Here is a 26,649-nt window from a genome sequence, read left to right as displayed (position 1 = left end):
TTTGGGGAAAATACTTAACATGCTCCACCACCCAAGGGTGGTTACAACAGGTTAGGACCGCCTACGTGTGGTTTCATCCTTGTGGTTATTGAGTATGGGCATCGTAAGGTGACATCATAAGGAGACTACCACCTGGTCTGGTGTTTACCTTTAAAAGCTCAGCCCCAGAGAAGTTCAGGCCTGCTATCAGCCTGAAGGTGGAGAGCAGTCTCTATGCTCCTATTAAAATGACCTCTACCTCAGTTCACTGTGTGCTGGTGACTATTGCTGGGGGATTCAGGTCCCCCAAATTGGCTAGGAAATTACAATTACATATTATTATATGCGTGTATGCTCTTTTTCTACAGAATTGTTGTGGCTGCTTGATAGCTGTGTCAAGCTTTATCAGTACCTGGAAAAAGCTCAACTCTCAGCCATACGTAGAAAGATGACCTGACCTGGCAAGACCCCAGCAAGGTCCAGCTCTTGGAATTCCTGAAAATCAATTTTTATTTAGCCAGTAGAGATAATAGGGAGCTTACTTCCTGAGTAAGACAAACTCATATAGACCAAATAATTCTAACAAAGCTATATGTTTTAGGTGATTCCTTACCTTATAATTTCTTCCAACATGATTGTAAATGAGTGAAAAACATCTCCATGGTGCCTTTTTGATTCTCTCCACCAGGAAATGGAAAAGTTATATTCCTAATTACCTCAAGTAAATGAACTATACTTATCAATCCGTACTCAAGGAACTGTAAAACAGTTTCAGCTGGCTTAACCTTAAAACAGTTCTCTAGACTCAATTTTTATATATGTGGACTATTTGCTATGGGAATAATTGTACAAAAGATATGATGAATACATCTGTGTATTTATTTACTTCATCTTGATATCCTGTTAATTGTTCCTTGGAATGTGCCCTTTGATTTGTAACTAAAACACCCTCCCCAAGGGAGAGTTTTAACTCCAAAAACATGGAATATGGAAAAATACTCCAGCTTAAACATGTCTGCTTATTAAACTTGTTTCTCACTCTTATGAGCAGTATATTGTTTTGAGAGTTTTCTTCATCTTTCGTCACAGAATCTGCTGGACAGAGCCAGTAATCCAGTGGAAAAGCAGAACATATAATACTTTAAATAGTCCTATCACAAAAAAAGGACTAAGGAAATAAGCTCATTCTTATCTGAGAATCTCAAATTAAAGTCATAGCACTTGTTGTACTGAGGAAAATAAGAAATACATATTGCAGAAAAGACTTTCAAGCAATGGGAGTCATAGGTACGCTGGATTGGAACAGCAATACCATTTACTAATAAAATGGTAGTTGTGCATACTTTTGAATCAACCATTTCAGTATTAGGTCTATATTCCTAACAATTCAAGAAGCCAGATACTGGTGGCACACACCTGTAATCCTAACTACTCAGAAGGCTGAGATCTGAGGACTGAGGTTCAAAGCCAGCCCCAGGCACCAAAGTCTCCAGTTAACCACCAGAAGACAAGAAGTGGCACTGTGGCTCAAAGAGTAGAGTGCTACCCTTGATGCTACCCTTGAGTTAAAAAGCTCAGACACAGCATCCAGGCCCAGAGTTCAATCCCCACAACTGACAAAAAAAAAGAATACAAGAAGATAGGATATGAGCAATGTGGGTGCATTATTGCTAAGGATAAAAGAAGCAGTAGGATGGATGAATAAATGATGGTATATTTAGACAATGGAATACTATATAGCAGACAAAATTTCTAGCCATTGAGATCACTGTAGGTAAATCATATTGATACAATGTTTAGTGACAAAAGTGACTCCTGATCAATGTAAAATTTAATTTTATAATTCTCAGTGAACTCCTTCCCTTCTATAGAGTGCCAGTCCTTAGGCTAATGTCCTGGTGTCCCATGCTTTCAGGAATCCAGAGTACTGGCAAGAACTGAGCCAGACCACAGCAGAAGAACCTGATTCTTCATAAAAGCCAGGTGTAGAAGAGGAAGAAACTGAGGTAACACATGACAATGTTGCCAGACAATTGAGTTGATTCACTCCAAACTGCTAACCCCTTGAGCCATAGCTCAACAGCTTTTTTGCTGCATAACTGAATATAAAAGTCCCATGAACTTTCCAAACCAGGCTGGCATCAAATCACAATCCTTAGATAACAGTCTCCTGAAAAGGGAGAGTAACTGGTATGAGCCACCAATGCCAGTTAATCTTTCTTTTTCACCAGAGCAGAACTCAGAGCCAGGGCACTGTGTGCTCAAGGCTAGCACTCTACCACTTGAGCCACAACAGCACTACTTCTGGCTTTTTCTGAGTTGTTTATTGGAGATAAAAGTCACATGGACTTTTCTGCCCAGTCTGGCTTTAAGCCATGATCCTCAGATCTCAAACTTCTGAGTAGCTAGGATTACAGGTGTGAGCCATTGGCACCCATCTTAGCCTTCCAGATGGTTGAATATGTATGTGTGAATATGTATGTGTTTGCAATCCTACTTTGTAGGCAGATTTGCTTTTTGCAGTTACTAGTATGTCAAAGCATTAAAAATTACTAAGTGATAGATTTACACTCCTTTATATAACATAAAGGTTATGAATGTTGAAGTAACTTCCAAAGTTTTGCATAATAGTTACTTCTGAAGAATGACCTTGATTTTGGAAATTTTTCAAAGGAATTTTACCTGTAGGGCATGTTAGGTTAGGTTGCAAGAAGAAAAATAAGCTTTCATAACAATACTCAGACAAACACCTCTCAGGTCCTTTTGTGTCCTGAACCATTGACCAATTCTGATTTCACTCACATTCTGTCTGATGGGTGGCTTGTGTAAATTACAGAATACTGGGGAAGCTTCATTTGAACCAAGTAACAAGACAAGGTGGGGAGAAAGAAAGATATACAAAGAGAAAACAGATGAAGACAATTAAAATATTTCAAGATGCATATAATCCAGGTGTTGGTGGCCCATGATTTTATATTCTTAAGCTTCAGCTGTAAAGAACGATGTGCAGCTTTCATTCCAATCTATATAGAAGCTGATATTGGGAGGATCTCAGTGCTAAGTCATCCAGGGAGAAAATGGCCAAAGGCTTTGTCTCCAGAAGGGAAGCTGGACACAGCAGTGTGCCTGTGATCCTAGGGATTACAGAAACCTTAGAAGTAGGTGGATGGTGACTCAGGTACATACTTTGCAGAAAATAAGACCCTATCCTAAAACTGTCCAGCAAAAAAAGTTTGTAATATCATGGCAGCCTTTCAAGCATAAGCCCTTGAGTTGAACTCCCTGGTACTGCCAAAATCATAAGCATCAAAATAAACAAAAGCAAATACAGAATTTTATAAATGCATTCGCTTTTATTAATATGCCTTTCACCTTTAGTCTTTATATTTTCTGTTTGTGGTGTGTGTGTGTGTGTGTGTTTGCTGAGGTATGAACTCAGGGATTGCATGCTATCCCTTAGTTGTTTTGCTCAAAACTCGTGCTTTACCCCTTGAGTCATAGCTCAGCAGCTTTTTGCTGAATAATTGAATATAAAAGTCCCATGAACTTTCCAAACCAGGCTGACATCAAATCACAATCCTCAGATCACAGTCTCCTGAATAAAGGGGGTAACTGGTAAGAGCCACCAATGCCAACTAATCTTTCTTTTGATTCCCCATTCTTCTCCTGCCAGGTTGTGCTTTCAAGAACTATGAGGGTCTGAAAAATTTGTCCTTGAGCATTTCTGCTCTTTTTTCTGTATCCCTCTCAACAAACTAAAGCACATTCTTTTGGGGTGAAAAGGATAGTGGGCCATGGATATATGCAGGCAGAGCCAGGATTTCTGAGGGCCATGGATATATGCAGGCAGAGCCAGGATTTCTGATAGATTATAACTATTGCTAAATTGCACTGTTTCAGTGAGCACATAAGTTAAAAGGATACAGAGACATGTCTGAAACTATTTTCAAAGCATTAGGATCATTTGCTTACCATCTTTGAATTTTCAACTGTGTGTGTGTGTGTGTGTGTGTGTGTGTGTGTGTGTGTGACAGTAGGATTTGAACTCAGTATCTCACACATGCTAAGCAGCTGCTGTCCTGCCAAGCCATGCCTCCAGCCCTTGTTTCCATCCTCTCTGGATAACCAGTGCCATCTAGAGTTTCTAGAATTTACCGTTTTTCATCATGTCGGTAAGACGAAGAGGTCCGACCACTGGTCCATATGAACATCTTAGAGGATGATGCTCCAGGGGCTCCTTTCCTTATTGTGGAAGTCTGGGAGGAATGGCAGAATGACCTAGAAGAAGACACTGAAGTTAAATCGGCTCCTTCTAGCTCCTTCTAACTTGGTGTTAACAACAACCAGCAGCTGTCAGACTATTGACTCTTTTCAGGTTTTGATATCATATGAACCTTAGATTTCCACCGGCAGCGCAATAAAAACTCAGAATCATCTAAAACTCACTGGAATTCATCGCCTTCCTCAGCAAGTTTCATTCCTTTTTTGAAAGCTCTTTCATTGTTCCTTATTATGTCATGGAATCCTGGTTTTCTAATTGATGTTAAGGTTTTTTCCTTAAATTAATCAATTTAAGGAAATTAATCAATTTCCTGCCTAATACCATTGTGGTTTCATAGTCCATAATGTGCTATGCATCCTCAAATTCTGGTTCAGATTCAGATTCTACTTTTTTTCTTTTTTTAAAAGTTATTTTCCTTGCTGACACCCATGACATATTTCAATGAAACATTATCTTTTAAATATACTTTGCTGCTGCCAGTATTGTATGTTCAGCTCATGGCCTGAGAAAAACACAGCAGTAGTCACAAAACATTAACAGTAATCCCAGACCCAGGTTTTGGGGGACCCAGAGGGAAAATATTATAGGAACTAGGTTATGACTTGGCTTTGAAAATTCATTTTAAACATACTATAAAAATGGCCATGGGTAAGTGCTCTAGTTTAGGATGCATGAAGACCCAGGTTTAATTCCTTTGTACCAAATATATGGAAAAAAGCTGGAAATGGTGCTGTGACTCAAGTGATAGGGCTCTAGCCTTGAGAAAAACCACCTACAGTGCTCAGGCCTGGAGTTCAAGGTCCAGGACTGGAAAAAAAAATGGCCATGATTGTTCTCTACATGATAATTTCTGTAAAAAAACATGCAATATTTTACAATAAACTAAAATCAATACATTATTTAATACATTAGAACAGGGATGGGAAAAAAGATGACTCCTTTACAGTCATATAGCCAATATCTTTCTTTGTAATTAAAACATGTTAATGATAAAGCATGTAGCTAATACACATTAACATTAGGTACATGGTTCTTTGCATCTTTTATCCACATAGAATGAAAGGCTTATGTATAAGTTTATGTCATACACAATGAAAATGCTGCAAGGTGAATAGTGTTAATTTCAAATTACAAATCATGTCTTCAAGAAATTCTGATATTTGCTTATATAGAGAAATAGAGGCCAGGCATGGTGGCTCATGCCTATATGCCTGTAGCTCTAGCCAATAAGGAGGCTGATATCTGAGGATTAAGGTTCAAAGCCAGGCTAGGCAAAAAAGCACATGAGAGTCCCACTAGAAAACTAGAAGTGACATTGCGGCTCAAATAGTAGGGCACCAGCCTTGAATTGAAGAGCTCGGGACAGCACCTAGATTCAGAGTTAAAGCCCCATGGCTGACTAAAAAAAGAAAGAAGTGGAGGTTTAATAGGTTAAGATCAATGCTTGCCCCACAACCTGTGTCCAAAAAGGCATATGAAGGTGAGTGCTTCTCAAAGGGTAACCATACCTGAGGATCTATGACCTAGCCTCTTCTCATTCAGTAGACCTGAATTTGGGCTCCAGATTCAAAATTTCTAACAAGCTCTTGGGTGATACCAGTATTACTACTCTGCAGATAGCACTGAGCAATTCACTCTAGAGTGTGAATTATGTTCAGTCACTACCTATGTAACATTGAGAAAGTCACTTAACCTCCAAATGTCTTAGTTTTAATAGATACCATAGAGAGTTTCAAATGGGTATGTATTAAGATGTTTTGATAGTCTGAAGAATGAATCTAAGATTATTCATTGTCACTGTGAGTTGATTTATAGGAACATGTCTGGGATTAGAACGCTTATATTCCTTGTATGAGCATTGGAGATCCAAAGTTGTGGGAGGAAGCTGAGGTTCAATAACCAGTCCAGTAAAAAGCAACAGAATATGCAGTAAACAGTATAGTCATCAGTCAATATACAAGAAAGCAATAGTGCAATAATGGGGAATAACGGGAGAATGAGAGAATCTTACCCATTTTGATGCCTTAGAAATGGAGTTTGCCTTGTCTTTAAAGAATGTTCAAAAGTTGTTATCGCTAGGTGCTGGTGGCTTGGCCTACTCAGGAGGCTGAATCTGAGGACTGTGGTTCAAAGAAAGCCCAAGCAGGAAGATCTGTGAGACTCTCCAATTAACCACAGGAAAACAGGACGTAAAGCTGTAGCTTAAACTGATAGAGCACTAGTCTAGAAGAATGCATAGCCTGGAGTTCAAGCCCCATAACTGACAAAAATAAAAGGTGGTGTTTATGAGGGTACCTGTGGCTCATGCCTGTAAGTGTAGCTGCTCAAAAGACTGAGATATTAGGATCACAGTTCAAAGTCATCCCTGGCAGGAGACTCCATGTAACCCATGTAACCCTTACCTTAAAGTAACTACCAAGAAGCTGGAAGTGGAGCTGTGGCTCAGTGGAATTGTGACTCAAGGCATCATCTTTGAATAAAAAAGCTAAAGGACAATGCTCAGACCCTAAATTCAATCCCTAGTACTGGCATGCACGTGCACGCACACCCCCCCATTCCCCCACCCCCCACATACATACTTGATTCATTTTGAATGTATTTAAATATCAGAAAAAAGATTAAAGCTGCTAGTAAAGCTAGTTGATCATTCAAGAAATAGTTTTAGTCTAACTTAAATGAATTACTTCAGAAGTTCATGGGTTAACATAAACCTTGAGAGAGCTATTTTAACATAGACTGTGGTAGTATACTCCAACTAGTTTGTTATTTCTACAAAGGGCTGGAATTGAGTAATGGACCAAGAAAAGTAGCACAATTTGAGTTTAGGGAAAGCAATAAATTACTAAGTTCTGTGGAGTTAATAGTTACTGGCCTGTCTTTAATAGACACCATAGAATTTATACTTGCTTTGAAATAATTCAGAGGCTAGAGTGACAGTGAAGTGATTCCCATATATTTAGGACCTTTACAAACTGTATGATTATGCTAGCATTGCTCCTTGGCTCTGTTGTTTTAAGGTGATATAGAAAAGGGGAGATGAAGATGCCTTTATTTTAATTAACTATCTAAAGTTTGCTGGAAAGAGCTTAATGACTTTAGAGGATATTCCAATAAGTAAATTTGAAATTTCTCCACCTCTTTTCTTACATAAAGAGAAACTGTTAGTTCAAGCCTTCAAAGTTCATTGCTAATTAAAATGAAAGGTGATAGCCAATTAAGGACAACTGAAAAGTTCTGTGACACTTTAAAAACAATTCCAGGCTTCAAGGAAACATCCAAAATTCAAAACACATTAATGCAAACTGGTTTGGAGTTTTTTTCCAGTTCAAATGCAATCTTTTTGAACTCTATGTAGTTAGCTCTCCTCAGCTGAGTAGACAAGGAGCATTTCATTTGAATTTTGATTAGAAATATGATACAATGATTTATGAGATTGTAAAAATATGAATTGTAACATGAAACATCTATGTACACAGGGCTGCACAGAAAAATGGAAAGTTAGATTGAATTCTGACATTAAATGATTTAGGAATGCGATTGACCCAGCAGAAACATTACCCATAGTTATAGGTAAGTATTCCAGACCTCTAAGAAATACAACCCCAGCACTGAATGCAAGCAGGAAGTCAGTGAAGATGAGAATGTCTTTCTTTCAGGAACTCAAGCACACACCCCACTAGATTCCACCCAGCTGTTTCCTCTTTAGTGTAGCCTTCTGTCACCCACAGTTTATTCATTTGTGTTTCCAGTTCTTGCTGCTGATGGCTGGACTAAGGCACAATTAATTCTGTTTACATACAATTATGCTTTGACCTCTATGAAGACTACAAGAATCTCCAATGCAGGTGTGTGTTTTATGCACGTATTGCACAATGCACCATAAGTGATTATGTTCATTGCCTTGGCCAATGAAATATCCATTAGATAGTGTGACCAACGACTATGACCTTGGCCACAGGTTTTGTGGATCATCACAGCTGGGAAGTTCTTCATTTTCTTCCTTCTGTTCATTCACTCATTCTCTTCCCATTTCCCAATTGTCTGGCTCCCTCTGTTCCTTTCATTAACTGGACAGAAAGTTTATTTTGGTTATTTTAAAGTAATTGTACAGAGGGGTTTCATGTCAACCTGCCAGTTATCAACACAGTGTATATTTTTCGATTTCTTATTCAATAAAACTTTTATAAATCACAGGGACCAGCAAGACCAGCAAGACCAGCAAGACCAGCAGATGGCGCCATTTGCTTACGCTTGCATCACCACATATCAATTGTGTGACTTTAGACAAATTAATGTTTCTGAGTTTTAGGTTTTTCAGTTATAAAAATTAGGATAATTTCTGAAGTAAAAGGAGTCTTCTTATTTGCTCTCCACTAAGGTTTAAAAAATTGGATTGGCTCTTTAAAAACAGAAAAACATAACCAGGTGCCAGTGGCTTATACCTATAATCCTATCTACTCAGGTAACTGCGATATGAGAAGTGGTTCAAAGCCAGCCTGGGCAGAAAAGTCCATGAGACTTATCACCAATAAAGTACTTAAATAAAACCAAAAGTGATGCTGTGGTTCAACCTTGAGGAAAATGGAGCTCAGAAATAGTGTCCAGGCCCAGAATTTAAGCTTTAGGACCAAGGGAAGTTTCTTTTGTATCTGTACATTTAAAACTATTGATATTTTATCTCTTCTGTAGGGCTATAGGCAGTCAGAGGAGATGATAAAAATCAGAAACATTCCTTATCACAGAGTTCTGAACCCCATCTCTAGCAAAAGGAATGTAAAAGTAATGCCTCTGAATGCTAATTAAATGTTAAAATCATATGGGACAACTTTTTGAAAAGATGCTAGATTTTACTTTAGATGAATGAGACTTTCTAAGAGTTGCTCCCTGGGTCAGTATTAAAAAATCTTTCCAGGTAATTCTCAAGTGCAGTCAAGGTAAGAAATACCTACAAATTAAGTTTCTGACTTCATTTACGTGAGAGCCAGTATAGATTATCCCTTCCCTGTTTACAGAAGCTTTAGCAAACCTGCATACTGACTCTCTTTTCCTCTCAGTACTTAACAGTGACAGCTACAAGGTCCAGTGAGATATGGAGAAGGGAAAAAGCAAAGTAGATGCACTTTTCCAGTGGCAGTGGCCTTGAGCTATGCATGTGAGATACTCTTAATGTACTCTACTTTATTGAATGAGCCAGCAGGAACCAATGGAACTATTTAACACATAATTACATGCCTAATCTTGCATAAAATTGTAACTCTAATGACATCACAGTGGCAACCCAAAAGGTCACTGAAGCCCAGAAACTTAAGGTGGCTTCTAATGTGTGAGGCTTTATCTTTGTAGACAGCAAATTATATATTCTCTATAAGAGTTGGATTGCTTTGACTTCAGGGCTTTTGAGGGAGAAATCCAATATCTGGTGATAATTTTCTTGATTCAGTTTAGAAAACATTGGTATTATTAGGAGCAATTTAAAATGTCAGTGGAATGCTTTCTTCCGAAATCAAGTATACACTTAACCTTATTTTAGTTCATTTACATAGGTATCCATTCACCACACATAAGTGAATCCTACTTAGCAGGTGCTATACAGCTTGCAGAATGAACCAGGACATCGGCCATTGTATTAAAGCATTCTAAGTGTTCTGTTCAGGAAGAAGAGCAAATCAGTTTTACCCCGTACTGGATACTAGATCGGCTCATCTCAAGAAAGCAAGTCGTGACTTCTGTATGGGTTTCACAACTTCTGTGACCTCTTAACTTGTAGAATTGATGTCATTTATTGCTTCCTTCTTAACATATTCCACATCCTTGACTTAGAGAACTATACTACAGTGGGTTTCTGCCAGTGGCATTTTCTCCCAGGGTTCTTCCTTTTAAAAAATCCATCATTTAAATATTGATTTTATTTGGAGGATTAGGAAATGCTGCTTAATAGTCTTATTTTTCATTTTTCAATGAGCATACATTTGTAGGATAAGAGAGTCTCATTGTGCTATGGCCACATGTTCACATTGTACACTTTTTACTTTTTATGTTTAAGGAGTTGTGCAAAGGAGTTGCCATTCAGCAATGCAGTATGTGAACACAATATGTTTTTCATGTGTGAGTGTGTCCTGAGGCTTAAACCTAGAGCCTGGGAATTCTCTGAGATCTTTTGCACAAGGCACTTCAGCCACAGCTCCACTTCTAGCTTTTGTGTTTCGCTGCAGAAAAAAAAGCGTTTTCCTGCACATGCTGATTTCAAAATGTGATCCCCATATCTCAGCCTCCTGAGTAGTTGGGATTACAGACATGAGCCACCGGTGCCAGACTTGCAGTGAACCTTGATAATGAACTTTGGACATTTTTGCCTCTTCCCCTGGACTCCTTCTCCTTGTATTTGAATAGTCCTTCTAAAAAATTAAATTATAATTTTGAATTAACATATGCATAACATAAAGGTATTTCATGGTGATGATTCTATTGATGCATAAGATATACTTTGAACAATTCATCCCTCATTACTCGAATAGTATCTTGACACTGCCTTATAATAGGAATGAAGGACATATTTCTCTCCCATGTAATATTGATAAGGCTGAATTAATACCTCATTTGCTACTTACATATAGATTTAGAGAAGAAATGCATTTCTTGATTCTGTTGTCTCTTTGAGTAGAATTAAATAAGAGACATGAGACTTCTAAAATTTTACTGCAATTGTTCTTTAATAGCTGTGGCGACTGTGTATGATGTCCTCTGGTTGTCACTTGTGACCTATCTTGCAGGTTATATAGATAGCTTTTGCTATCCTATCATGGTGATTTTGACTTCTATTTTAAGAGGACAGCAGCTCACGCTAATGTACTTGTCATTTTCTCTGCTGGTGACTTGGCTCATTGAGCTCAGCAATGGGCTTTTACTTAGAGGCCTTGGAATTCTAATCTTCATTCTGTCACTGAGTAATTTTGTAACTGCAAATAAGACATTTACTTCCTTACTTTCCACTCTAGTCTTACCAACTATAAAAAAAACAGCTGAGTTAAACGCTACTCGATTCATCATTGACTTTTTTCTCATTTACTAAGATGTAACTTAGATGTGACAGTCTAATGTTGGGATCATAGGATGAAAGACGAGACAGGTGGGTTAGATAGGTGTGAATGAGTATCATTAATAAAGGATTGTTATGCATATCTCATAATGAAGTAGGTTTTATATCATAGCTGTAGTTAAAACATATATCCTGTTTAGTAAAATAGCTTTGACATTAGTTCCAGGTTGAAATCCTGGCTCCATTATGTGATGATTATATTATCTAAATAGATTGCTAAATTCCCTTAAGCTTCATTTGACAAGAAAAATTGAATGATAAATGTATCAAACAGGATTATTATGTGGATGATTAGAATTAATACAAGACAGTAAATGTTAGGTTTCTTTTTCCATTTGGAGGAAATGGCAGATTATTTTTTTCCACATTGACTATACTGAGAAATTGAGCTATTCTCTTTGACTTATTAAAATAGTTCTTTGCAGAGATGGAAAGCACATTTCTACATGGTCTTAATAAGTCCACTATTATAGCTCATTTCTCAATGAGCTTTCCAAATGAATAATCATAACTGACATTCAGTTTCATTCTTTCCATGATACGTATTTAGTACTAATTCAATTGTTAAACATTTTACTCTGTTGGGCATTATACTTGCATAGCTGGTATAGAAAGCATACTTATAACTAACATGATCTCCTAGATGGACACAAATGATAGATTTAGGCCCAAATTTTCTACCCTTTTTAAGTCCCTGTGTTTAACTATTGCTCTTATTTTAGTTGAGAATCAAGAGAGCTAAACTACAGTAAATACTCCTTATAAAAAACCAGAAATCTTTCCATTTCCTTACAAATAGTACAATATCATTCTTTCTGATGGGAGCATAGAATTTTGTTCTGTATGTAGGATAAATGCCTAGGAGTGAAATTTCTGGGTTATAGGGAAGCTCTAGGTTTAGTCTTTTGAGGAACCTCCATACTACTACCCACCAATGGGGGGTAGCAGAGCTCTCTTTTGTCCATATATACACCAGCCTTTGTTATTGTTAGTTTTCTTGATAATGGCCATTCTAACTGGTGTGAAGTGGATTCTCAGTGTGGTTTTTATTTGCATTTCTTTTACGGCCTGAGATATTGAACATTTCTTTATGTGTCTATTGGTCATTCTTACTTCTTCTGAGAAGTCTCATATGAGACTTCTAATGAGGCTTCTAATGAGACACAAATGAGAGAAACCATGCAACTTATGTTTCTTTGAGTCTGCCTTCAAATTGAAGAGTTTCTGCATGACAAAAGACATAGCCAGCAAGACAAAAAGAATAATTAGTTTATGTCTATAAATTTACAAGTCAACACACCAGATGGTAAAAGACAAAAAGATTGCTGTTGGACATGATAAACTTACACAAGAATAACACATTTCATAAGAACCATATCCATCATATCAAAATGTTCTCCTAATTTTCTATAGGGGTGTTATTCAATACAAAGTGGACATATTTTGCTTAATATGTCAGGTGATGGTAGATAGTTGTCAAGAAAAAGCCATTTTTCACTTTAAGAATCTAATGTTTTAGTATAACTGAATACAAATGGTTCATATTTGTAATATTGACATTCAAGCTGAAATGGGAAGTTTGAGAGTTCAAAGCTACTTGGGGCCCTTAAAGTCAAATAAAAACAAATAATAACTTAAAGTGTCTTTTATCTGGAATATCATTTCTCTTCATACCTTATTTTAAAGTTATTGTTATATTATCCTTTAAACAATTTTGAGGGCTTTTCATTTACTGGTGCATTCATTTGCATAACATGTATACCCTGCTTATTAGATATCAGATGTAAGAACGATTAACTCTGTTTTGATGGTATCAAAAATGTGGGAAGCTTGTAAATATAACAATCTTATTAAATTGTCAATGACTAATTACTGGTAAACTGACAAGCTGAATGTCCTGTTTATTATTATATTCTTGCTATTATGTAATTGTAAAATGAAAATGTTATATTATGTCTCTGAAGCTTGGGTACATTCCTAGAATGAGGTTGGAAGCACCAAATGGCATAAAGAGCAGTTAAGTCTGGTGGTAATAGGAGTTCTCTACCTGTGAGTTTTGTGTAGATGGTACTGGGAAAACTGGAAACCTGTTGAGATCGAAGTCTTCTTTACCTTTCAGAAAAAGTTGCATTCAACATTGGGGTCAGAGGGACAAGAAAAATGCTGTAATACTCAATAGGAAGAACAGACAATGTTTACGTCCAGAATTATGCTGTTTTTCAACAACACTTAAACTATTGATACACTATTGGGCTATGGTCTACTCTCTTCTCATTTTGGATCTATCTTCAGTGACAATGGTAATGAGAATGACATTCCTAATTTCAATTTTGAATAGAGAATTTCCTGATCTTATAGAAACAGTACAATCCTGCCTGGGTTCAAATGTGTAAGTCTGAACTGATATGTTGACATTGTTCCTGGAATAAAAATGAGATCATAGAGAGATCTTTATGATGGACCAGAGCTCATTTCTTAGACCATCTGATTTGTTGGACTCAAACCTGTTTCACTTGTTTTTAATAGATTCTGCTTGACTATGAAGTAGAACAAAATAATATATGAGCAGCGATCTGGGCTATAGATGGACAAGGGCTCTATAGCTACTCTTCCTTTTCTGTACTTACCAATTTCTTTCACCCTGTACCTTTCTAAGAAGTGTATAGAAATGAAAGATAGGATAGTAATTACTCTGGTCTGAATATCACTCTAAACTAAGGGATAAAAACTTACTCCCCAAGGGGAAGTGTTCAGAAGTGGGGCTTTTAAGACGATTAAATCCTCAGGATGGAGTCCATATAAACCTAAAGCTTTTCAAAAAAAGTTCACACAGCCTTTCACCCTTATTTAGGCTTCTGCCTGTCACCACCTAAAAATGCCAAATGACAAGGTACATCCATAAAGCAGGTCCGAATAAAACATCAATGCCAGCATCTTGGTCTTAGACGTCTTCATTTTTTAATTGTATTTTATTGTTGGTATAGTGTATAGAGGGGCCACAGTTACATTCATCAGGTAATGGATGCAATGATTCTCAAACCTTGATACCCCTTCTTATGTTTTTGTTCTCCCTTCTCTCCCCTCCACCCCCAAGCTGGTCTTGACTTCTTAACCTCCAGAACTGTGGGCAAAATGAACTTCTGTTCTTTACAAATGACCCAGTCTATGAGTAGACATGAAGATTAAGACTAATTAAAGCAAAAAGCCCTGTACTAAACTGTCAGCAAATCTGCAAGATTGTTGCTGGATTTGAGTCCCAGAGAAAGCACGAAGACTGTACTAATTAAGCTAATTCCCTGATACAGGCTAAGGTGTGGTAAACTAGTTGTAAATTGAAAAGATGTGGAAAGTAATTACTACCATCTGTTGAAGCAAGATGTATACCCATTCCTATATACTCGAGTTCTTCAAAACTTGGCCAAATAAGTTATTTTCAGCAAGTATTTAGCAAAGAGCTGTAATTTTTCGCATTAAAAATTTCAGCATAGGATAAAAAAAGATCCTCAGAAAGTTCATAAGCTAAGCAACATAAAATAGATTATTTGTTATTTGACATACATAGGCTTTTTTGGGTTACTCATCTTCACATATTTTAAGTTAGGAAAAGAAAACCAATTTAACATCATTTGTAAATATATCTTACCAGTTGGTAGTAAATGCCCTGAAGAATATTCAAGGTAAGATCTTGCTGTGAGAGGAGGCAGTTAATAGATTTTATGTGTGCGACCTCACTAAGATAATATTTTCTTGAGAACTTAAAGAAGGTTAAGAGTAACTGTAACCCCGCACACCTAAATAAAAAAAGAAAGCAAGAGAGATGCAAAACATGGTTAAAAATATAGTTATAAGGAAATAGGTTGAAGATTTAGCCATGAGGGAAGAAGTAAATGATAACACATTCAAGAAGTTGGCAAGTCTAAAAACTGTGAAGTGAACAATATACATATATATACATACATGTGTACACATAACACATACACATACATATATATGTATAACTAGATATAGGTATACATTTATATATACATATATTATTGAAAAAAGGCAAGGAGGCTACTGTGATTAGCAAAATTGAGTTAAGATGTAAGTTAGAGAAATACAGAAAGTTAGCTCACAATAGACGTCAAGGGACAAGGCTTCCCTTTTGCTCAGGGTGAAATGGGCAGCCACTACAGAGATTTGAGCCCCAGAGGGACATAATCCATGTAGACTTTTTGTGGACACATTTTGGCTGGTGTGTCAAGAATGACAACAAGGACAAAATTAAAAGGAGAAAATCCTGTCTTGACACAGTCAGGTGGATTCAAGTAGCAAGGAAATGCTTATTTGATTCTGAAATTAGGGATAATATTTGCTTAGAGATAACCAAAGGGTATAAGAAAAACAGGAGTAAGGGATGCTTTTGTGAATAACACTGACTTTTCTATTATCAGGCAAATACAAATATCACAACTTAATGAGATTTTATTCTCTTCAAAATAAAAGTATAGCTGACTGAAGTTTATAAAATACATTTTCTCAAGACATTCTTTCATGGTTTACTTATAGGCATCACTATTCATTTGCCCAAAGTGTAATTTTGATACCAACAAGGTATAAAGATTGTCGCAAAGGTATGGGTTCTGGGTTCTGGAAGAATGGTCTCTCCTATAAGTCTTCCTTCATTAGATGAAGCCAATTAAACTGCTTACAGCATTGCAGTGATTAAATGAGATAAGGGTTTTAAGTAAATTTAGTGATAGCACATTATGTATGACACTATTAGAATGCTTGCCAGTCTTACACAGCAATTTCTGACTTGAACTTAGTGAAGATTCTTTTGTTGTTGGCGTTTGTTTGTTTCTGACTAATAGTCATTTTATAGTGGTCTTGTTTTGTTTTGTTTTTGCGCTTGTCCTGGAGCTTGAACACAGGGCCCAAGCACTATTCCTGAGCTATTTTACTCAAGGTTAACAGTCTAGCACTAGAGCCACAGCTCCACTTCTTGCTTTGGTAGTAAATAGTCTCATGGGACTTTCTTGCCCAGTCCGGCTTGGGGCTATGGTCCTCTGATCTCAGCCTTCTGAGTAGTTAGGATTACTGGCATAAGCCAACAGAACCCAGCTGGTTTTGATGTTTTTGTTGCCAAAAATAATAGTCAATATGTGCTAAGATTTTGTGTGCCAGTGCTGGGGCTTGAACTCAGGTCTTCGGCACTGGCTTGGACACTTTTGCTCAAGGCTAGCAGTCTGCCACTTGAGCCACAGCACCACTTCCAGGGCTTCATGCATGCTAGGCAAGTACTTTACCAGCAAGCAATGCTCCTGGCCCTGTGTTAAGATTTTTTATAAGCATTGTATTATGTGCTCAATATCAACTTAAATTTATTCTCCTGACACTAATATTTTTGTTACCAAACCTAAATATCTTTCTTTATTAGTGTCTGTAAGCACCTACAGATTGATACACAAACATCTTTGAGCCTGTCCGAGGATGTGGGCCCTGATTTTCTTACAGCCTCTCTTAGCACATAGAGATTGGTTCAAAATTTCCTGACTCTTACTTAGCATGCTTCACAAATGGGTACGGAGACTAATTTATGGTTAGACAGAAGGAAATATTGTGTCCTCTGGTACAATTGGGTGGCTAAAGTTCAAAGAAGTTCATGATTAATTTCAAAACACCTGGAAGAACTCAAAGGTTCCCCCCAAAACAATGATTTCAAGTATCAGTTGCCCTGATCTTGTCAATACAAATTGTGTACATGTATCTAATAACACCCTGTAACCTATAAATGTGTATAAATGTCATGTGCTAATTTTCACTGTCTTTTGAGGTTTTCCACTGCAGTTTCTCTTCAAAATTTCTGGATTAATTTTGGGAAAATGGTTATTTTTACCAAACCAAATATTTCTGTAGTTCTTAGCTTCCCATATGGATATGTAGTACCTATGGTCTAGTCGCTGATGGGTTTGTGGCCTCTCGCCAGGAGTTACTTTCTTTCCATCTTAGCTAGATTTGCCCTCTCACAAAGTGTTCTATCTCACAGGGTACTTAGCTAAGTCAGACTCCACTCTCATTCCACACCAGCTGACGGTGTTAATCTTTTCCATTTTACCTTGAACTAGCCATTCTTGCAGAACACATTAGGAGACATGATAGAGTATGCTTGCATTGAGCCTTTTATACTCTCAGGAAACTGAAAGTGCATTTTCATTCTACCCACCTTAAAGGAAAAATGACCAAAATATCAAATGGTACCTATGAATTCAAAGTAAATCAGAAACCGTAAACACCAGGAATGGAGATCTATGTCCTGTAAATAGCAGCCTAGTTTAAACATTATCCTGCATGTCAGTTGAATGTTCATGACGGTGTACATGTACTCACATTGGGGAGTACTTTATTGGGTTTATTGAACACTAGAGAGTCACTGTGAGTAACTGGGAATATTGCTGCTGCTGCTTTGCTCTTCTGTGTTAGGACACAATTGAAACTCCTCTTTCTGTTTTATACCTGCCAAAATAAGGCTAATACATGAAAATTACAAACACCAAATTGACCAACTGAGCTTAGTTTTCATTTACTCTGTTAGACTGGTTTGTGTTTCTTTGATCACTCTTAATGTTTATGTAAATGGGATTAAGACACAGGTCAGCAGGATTTATGAGGAGAAAATACAGATCTGCACCTTGAGCAGTACTCATTTTCTCTCTCTAGAAAAGGAAGGGTTACTTCAAGGAAATGAAATGGCAAAGCAGGTGTCCTAACTGCAAGGTTTCTTGACCTTTGAAAAATGTCTACCTCCCTAAATGCATTATCTGTTTGCCAGGAAAATGTTACCAAGCTGTACTTTCTAAAATATATATTACAGCAAAAATATATTGAATATGCATTTTCCAAAGGATTTGGTTGATTTAGATCACAACTTATTTTGTAGTATGTGCTTTTTGACTGCTCTGAAGATTTTATAGCTTTAAAAATTCTACAAGATACTGAAATTACACGATGGAAACTGATGGTACATGTGCTGGGCAGAGATGAGCATGAGGAGCTCAGGTTGTGAGAGTCTGTGGAGGAGAAGAGGAAGAAGGGTCTGACAGTAAATCGGTGACTAAGGCAGTGATGGAATTGGGGTATATAGCTGAGAGAAGAATCTGTTTAAGTAGTGGGGCCTCACGGTGGTCAGGCATCAAAGTTTGAGGACTAGGGAAAGAACCTAAAAATTAATTACTGAACAAACCCTCACATAAATAGTTTTTTTTTGCCAGTCCTGGGGCTTGAACTCAGTCCCTGTGCAGTGTCCTTGGACTTTTCAAGATTAGAGTTCTACCACTTGAGCCACAGCACCACTTCCAGCTTTTTCTATGTATATGGTACTGCGGAATTGACCCCAGATCTTTGTGCATGCTAGGCAAGCAGTCTACCACTAGGCCAAACTCCTGGCCTCCAGGAGGTGAATTTCTATTTGCATGCAATGAAGGTTAAGAGAATTATCTAATTCCCAGTAAAAAGAGATAAAGCAAGAGCCAATGTAGATATAAACAAGAGGTTCAGTAACCAGACAAAAGGAGAAAGTGCTCTGCCACACATACTACTCAATGGATTCACCCAGTACATTTTGGTTAAGGAGTGCTCCATCTCAGAGGACGAGATGCAAATATGCACCTGAATATTCAGGCTTCTAGTTAATGTTATCTGGTTGATATTTAATGGTATCTGAGGATGATGAGAATGAGTTGGGTGGTGGTTCATTGTACAAATTCCTTACTTGGACATTTTCAATAGCTTAGACTCTTTCACAGGTTGACCTCAAACTCACTATTCTTCTGCCTCCAGTACCTTGAGTACTGGATTACAGGCATGCCTTCACATGCCTGGCTTATAATTATTGTAAATCTCTACTTTGTATTTCCTTTTGCAACACTATTTTATTAATAGTAGCTACTATTTGGTCTTTAGGAAATATCAATTGCTTTATCAGCATAAAAGAACATTGGAAGTTGAAATTTACCATTATTCTTCTAACGTCCATTATTCTTCCTCTTACATACTCTTGAAATAGCCTAAAATCATATACATATATTCCTTTATGTCTGTACATACACATAACATGTTCTATATGCAATATAATTTTAGTTATTTATAAATATTTATTAGATATATATTTATAGAACCACATATTATGTATATTATGTAATCACATCCTTATTTCAACCAATATTTTGTTTTAAGTTCTACCATTTTGGTACATACTAGTTTATTCATTTTAACCTTACTATAAATGGACATGTTACTATTACATGTTTGTCTGCTGATGAATATTTAGATCACAGTCCCCTCAGTCTTAACACTATGGATGTTTTGGAACAGATGGCCAGGTAATGGTGGGACTGTCCTGGGGACTGAAGATATATAGCACTTCTTTGGCCCCTATCACACAGATGCCACTTATACCAACCATTGTCAGATTATGTGTTCAAGCATTTCTTAGAAATTTGAACAAATTTCAAATCTCTGGTTTAAATTATTTCTGATTTTCACTATGACAAACAATGATAAATTGTTGTCATGTTCCTCTTGCAAATAAGCATTTATTTACAGGTAAAGCCTCAGAAGCAGAATGAGAGGGTTTAGGTTTTGTTTATGTATTTGTTTAATTAAAAAATATCTTTAAGTAGTTGTATAAAGGACTTTCAATTCAACTTAATTTATGAGTGCAATGCATCTTGATCATAAAGTTATTTATAGTTATTGTAAAGACAATATACAGAGGGTTACAGATACATAAATCTGGTAATGAGTCCATTTCTTTTTGAACAGTATTACCTCTTCCCTTGTTTTCTCCCAACTTTTCCCTCCTAATTCCTTCACCCCATGTTGCACGGTACATTTTCAACAGTGTTTAGTAGGTGTTACTGCTGCAACTATTCAACCTTTGTCCCTCCAATTCTATGCTTCCCCTCATCACATATTCTTAACTTGCTCTTCAAAGTCACACCAATATCATAAGACCATTTATTTAATCATTTATGCCTTCATTGGCATCACATCTAATGGAACAAATTTTATATATCAAATCAAATGTATAATTGTACACATTTGCTTATCCCCCTCCTCTCGGGTTCTCTTTAGAAAAAAAAAAGGTTGCAACTAGAAAAGCCAACAAAATCAGTGAGTAGCTTTACTTTATAAAAGAGCAAATGAGCAAGGCAGAGATGGTTTTCTCCTTCCCATTTGTACCATAAATTGAAGATAGAGACAATATGATGTGGGAAGAGATATTATAGTGCCTTTCCTTAAAACAGTTGAAATCTAGCTGGGGTGAGAGAGCAGGAACATGATTAAAGAACATAGTATGGAAGTAAGACACCAAGTTAATCACACTTTTGTCACAAGGCTGAGTAAGATTATTAGCTGAAGCACATATATAGAAGCAACTTATGATAAGAATCTAAAAGAGGGAGATGTCCTCTTTTGAGATGAGAGAATGCTTTTCATTGGGAAAATTTGAGATGGATTTATTTATCTCATTAAGATTCTGACAGATTTGGAGAAGTAGATTTATACAGGGGTAGATGTGGAGAGGTAGGAAAATACGAGGTGTACAGCAGAGACGGTTTGTCAGAGAAGAAAGAATGTTGTAGTTCAAGAAGGAAGGAAACTAAGTGACAAAGGATGTTAGAACCTAAAATAGAATGTTGGCGGTAGAAATGATAGGCTATTCTATGTTTTGCAATCACTGTCTCAGGCATAAGTGAAAGAACATTTAGTTAAAGACAAGGAGAGTAGAGATAGGACCGAGGGCTGGATGAGCAGAAAAGTGTGGAAAACAAAAACAAATTAGCAGTTCTGAGCATTAGGAAAGAAAATAAATGATTAACAGATAACTTTTTAGTTGCATGAAGCTAGAAAGTATACATTGAACCCTTCTGTAGCCACTGAGAATCTTTCACAGTTGATTAGAAGCCAGACTCAGGTTCTCCCTAAGGAAGTGGGTGGCAAATTGATGACTGGGAGCATGGGAGGTAAGCTGAATCATGTTTTTGGCAATAAATGCCTGTGCTTATCTCCACAAGAAATGAGAGAATGAGAAAATGAGCAAGGCAAAGATGGGTTTTCTCTTCCCCAATCACACCATAAACTGAAGACTGAGACATTATTGATCAACTTGGGTACAACCACAGAGATCCTTAGTAAAACAAAGTCAATTAGGTGTTCATGCTAAGTCTCATAATCTGTTATGACTATTCATAGGAATCTACTTTATAAGAGTAAATAACCACCGGGAGTTTGGCCTACTTTAAGAGTGCATGCCTAGCATGCACAAAGACCTGGGTTCGATTCCTCAGTACTGCATATATAGAAAAAAGCTGGAGATGGTGCTGTGGCTCCAGTGGTAGAGCTCTAGCCTTGAGAAAGCCCAAGGACAGTGCTCAGGTCCGGAGTTCAAGGCCCAGGACTGGAAAAAAAAAAGAGTTCTGCCAATGCCCACTGAAACATACACATAGAATGAGAAATAGAAACATGGCAATCTTATACACTACATCAGTTCTCACATGTCTGGTGTACTAGGCCAAATTCAATTGGCATATAAAGGTATACAATCCATATAAGATCCATACTGTGGTTTCTATTCGGATTGTATAAATCTTTCGCCTTTTTACATAGCAGATCCATAGCAGAAATATGAGATAATTTGGAGAAAAAAGAGTACTCAACCATCATTATGTATAATTTGTGAGCAGTAGAGTGCAATTTAGGTTAAATGTGTTCACATTAATTTAGTCAGAATATCTGTACTACAATTATCCATTCTAGACAAGAAAGAATAATAAACATATTAATTTTTGTTTTAAATTTATTTTATTATTCTCAATGATTGATTTTTATAAAGTCATTTGAAGTCTACCTGTATTGGTGCAGTATTCATTAAGTAAACTAAATGATTATTTAAATGCCTTTATTTCAATATCTATTTTCTCTTCTGGCTAAAACAATGTTCTGGACGCTGTTGAGGAGAATTTTTTTTTCAATCCTAGGGCTAGACCTCAGGCCCTGGGCACTGTTCTTGGGCTTTCTCAAAGCTAGCGCTCTACCACTGGAGCCACGGCACCATCTCCAGCTTTTTTCTATATATGCAGTACTGAGGAATCGAACCCAGGTCTTTGTGCATGCTAGGCATGCACTCTTAAAGTAGGCATGCACTCTTAAAGTAGGCCAAACTCCCGGTGGGTATTTACTCTTATAAAGTAGATTCCTATGAATAGTCATAACAGATTGTGAGACTTAGCATGAACACCTAATTGACTTTATTTTACTAAGGATCTCTGTGGTTGTACCCAAGTTGGTCAATCATGTCTCAGTCTTCAGTTTATGGTATGATTGGGGAAGAGAAAACCCATCTTTGCCTTGCTCATTTTTCTCATTCTCTCATTTCTTGTGGAGATAAGCACAGGTATTTATTGCCACAGTACCACAGGGCTTCATGCATGGTAGGTGAGCATCTACCACTACGCCACTCTCCCAGCCCAGGGAGTACTTTGTGTGTGTGTGTGTGTGTGTGTGTGTGTGTGTGTGTGTGTAAAATGTAGCTTCAATATATTCATGTCACTTGGAGTAATTTAAACATAAGAATTCTGACTGTCCATACTGTGTTAAAAGTTTTTGAACAAGACCTTAGAGCTCAAAAAATGAATTTCTCTGGTCCTCACACTTCATCCCAAGAAAGGAATATGTTGTAATTGTAGAGCATTAAGGATATTGCTTCTTTGGATGATAATTCATTAAAAATTTAGTGTATAATTTGTGTACTTCAATGCTATCTATAGAATGGGAATTTATTTGTAAAAAGATCAAATTGTGAAAGTAATTTGTTTGAAACAACTGTGATTTAGACAACAACTGGTGAGATAAAGAAAACACTATTCCATGAATTGAATATAGGGACTTCTTAATTCTTCATTTACTGTTTATTCTTGATCACTTTCTTAGTTTATTTGCATCAGATTTCCTTACCTATATAGTAAACCATTACTTCTTCAATTTCTGGCTTCCTGCTTGAAATGGGCAATTATATATGCATGACCCCTGAAAATGATTGTCATCTTGACACAGTTGACTTAGTTACTACAGATTCCACTATTTCAAAAACATAAATTCTGAAAAGATTTCTCATCTGATTCTGAAAAGCACTCCAGTGTCAGTAAAGAATATAAAAAGTGATTTTCGAGCAGGGAGTTTGGCCTATTGGTAGAGTGCTTGCCTAGCATGCATGAAGACTTGGGTTTGATTCCTCAGTACCACATACATAGAAAAAAGCTGGAAGTGGTGCTAAGGCCCAAGTGGTAGAGCTCTAGCCTTGAGAAAGTCCAAAGACAGTGCTCAGGCCTGAGCTCAAGCCTAGGATTGGAAAAAAAATAATTGATTTTCGACTTCCGTATTGAATATGTGTTTGACTACTTACTCTATACTTATATGCTCAGCTTTATTGTTTTATAAGGAATTGAGAGTCAAAATAAATGGCTACTCAAGCCACTATCCAATTGACACACCATTAATTGTCTCTTCACCAATATCTATATCATTCTAGAAATTTTAAGTTCAAACATTCAATTCCTGATCAGTAACAGTAAATTTAAGCCTATTTATTCTAGAATTTTCTTTTAAACATTTAAAAAATATTTCTTAATTCTCCATCTTTAATGATACTACCTCTGTATTACTCATCAGTCTCTCACTTTCTGTTTTCATTGCTTTTCTTACCTATACTCATTTCATTTTTCACTACAATGGTTTCCAGAGAGGCAACCTATACTCTTCTCTTTAATGTTCTCTTCACTGTCCTGGTCTCATCAAATCCTAACCATCAATGAAAACAGCTATTCATCCTTTTTGCTTCAATACAGTAACAGCTACAACTTACTGAAGGAAATTTCAAAGTCCAACTTACGGACTTTATATTAAAGAATGGCTAAATTTCAAGTGGAACTCAACTACCACTTCCAGTTTCCCAGTGAGTTAAATTTCTCTCTTTGAAACTATGAAATTCTTATCTTCACTTTGTTTTTATCAAAACTCCCATAGCTCTCTGATGTCCTTGACTTTCCTTGCAGTTCTGTATATTTTCTGACATCACTTCTGTTTTTCTTCAAGCAACACATTTCCCTCTTCAATTCCAAAATCATTCCATTTACCTTCACTCAGAATCTCTCATCTCTTTTGTAATGCTGAGAATCAACCTCAGGTTTTACACATGCTGGGTAAGCAATCTACCACCATGCAACTACTCCTTATCCCTTCCTTTATTTTTTCAAAGCTATGTCTCCTTTAATTAGCTCTCCACCTCTTCCTATCATAAATCCCTCTCTATTTCATCATTTAAATTATCAAGATTCTAGGATAATCTACATGAAAAATAAAATTAAATATCATTTTTGTTCACCATGAATCTCCTGTCAGCCACATTCTTATTTCTCTGCTCACCTTGTGACAAAAATTTAAATTACTTTACTACACTGCAGTCTTCTTTGTTTAATCTTCCTTTCAGTCTTAATGTACTACAATTGGACATAAATCCTTAGCTTTCACTGGAATCTCTTGTTAATGTCAGTGCTTGCTTCTGAGATTCCAGACAAAATTTATAGGCCTTTAACCTCAGTTTATTTGAAATCTTACCAGTAGTCGGTTTAGTTAACTATTTAATTCCTGAGGAATGCTAATTGGGTTCCTTTAATATCACATTCTTTGGTTTTGTTATGTTTATTTATTCCTCCTCAGCTACCTTAGGATAGTCTTTAGCTTTTTCGCCAAATGCTGAAGTCATATAGAATAGAGTGAAGGAATATATCTTATTTTTCTAGGTTCTTAGATACTTTGTCTAGTTTGATGGATTTAAATGTCATCTATGGGTAAATGATTCCTCCATTTATATCCTTAGTCCATTTCTCAGATTCCAGACTCTCAATATATTATTCTCTGACACAATTTCATTTAGACATCCAGAACATAATATGTCCTAACAGGATTCAAAATTATTTCCCTCTCAGGTATTCAATTCTTTTCTTTTTTTCTTTTTCGTCAGCTTACTGAGTGATAACAATCTGCCCAGTTTCTCAGGTTTAAATTTGTGCATAAATTTCACTTCTCTACTTCACTGTGCCTATGATGTATCTTATGGAGAAAATACAAGTGTTGGTGTATTTGGACCATTTTTCATTATTATGACAAGATAACTGAGGTTGTGCAATGTTCAAAGAAAAATGTTTATTTAAAATGTAGTTTTGGAGATTCAATAAGTTGATGCTCACTTCTACTTGGTTTTCATAGCATCTCCTGAGTGTATGCATTCTAGTTGAAGTGCATATGAAGAGTGCTTATATAGTGACATGCAAACAAAGAGGAGTGGGGAGGAGCCAGACTTGCTCCTTTATAAAATCCCTCTTAGGAAGTGGTTTTAGTTACTGTTAAATATCATCTGTAGTCACCTGAGAACTCTTTTAAAGATTAGTGTCCCTTGTGGCCTAATCATATTGTACTCATATATGGTCTATAACTTTCTAGCATTGCCAAGCTGAGGACCAGGATTTCAACACTTTCATCTTTGATAAATACCCTCAAACTTATATCAGATTAATTTTGCTTAGGTATGAGTCATAGTTCTGTTGACTCATTGTTGGAAAAGTACACCCAGAAAATGAAAGAAGAAATTGTGTGATCTATATGGAAAGTTTTTCTTGAAATTGTTAAAGTTACATTTATCATGTATAATATAATGAAACTAAAAACAAAAAATGTAAACTGGCTGAGTCTATAGATTAATTAAGGTGTTGATCATTTTCTTAAAAAATAAAAACATCGTGGACATTGTTCTGAACCATATAATGTGATTTACAATAACATTATACAGAGTTTACTCTGAGTACTTTTCTTTAGAAAAGTGAAACTATCAAACATAAATTGTATATATAATTAAATAACTGAATATATTTATGTAATATATTAAGTATGTTTAAATTGTATGCTAAAGAAATCTTAACTAATGTGTAAGCAGAAATACATACAAAACAAAATTTGGAATTACTTAAATATATCAAATTTCAACCAGAAATTTGTGAGACTGAACAGAGTTTCTTCCATTGTTGTGTAGTTTCTGGGAAAAAAAATGTAACCTGAAATATTGTTTAGGTGTGAGGCTGTATTTCAGTAGTGCTTCTGGTTATGATCATGGTGTTGACTGTAAATCAGAAGAAAATCACTCAGTGGTGCATGCCTATAATCCTAGCTATTCAGGAGCCTGAGATCTGAGGATCAA

The 26,649-nt window shown here is 36.5% G+C and overlaps 1 protein-coding gene across 1 annotated transcript in view; it reads right to left on the bottom strand.

Moving 5' to 3' along the window:
- Kcnmb2 (potassium calcium-activated channel subfamily M regulatory beta subunit 2) overlaps positions 1-26,649 on the bottom strand; it is a 257,522-nt gene that overhangs the window by 30,258 nt on the left and 200,615 nt on the right. The window contains exon 2 of the mRNA XM_090331050.1: positions 4,135-4,257. Within this exon, the coding sequence (XP_090187176.1) occupies positions 4,135-4,190 (56 nt within the window). The 5' untranslated portion in view covers positions 4,191-4,257. The remainder of the gene's footprint in view (positions 1-4,134; positions 4,258-26,649) is intronic.

This window comes from Megascapheus bottae, chromosome 1 (assembly GCF_031878675.1).
Source record: "Megascapheus bottae isolate mThoBot1 chromosome 1, mThoBot2.hap1, whole genome shotgun sequence".
Taxonomy (NCBI): Eukaryota; Metazoa; Chordata; class Mammalia; order Rodentia; family Geomyidae; genus Megascapheus; species Megascapheus bottae.
This window is presented reverse-complemented; position numbering and strand designations above follow the sequence as displayed.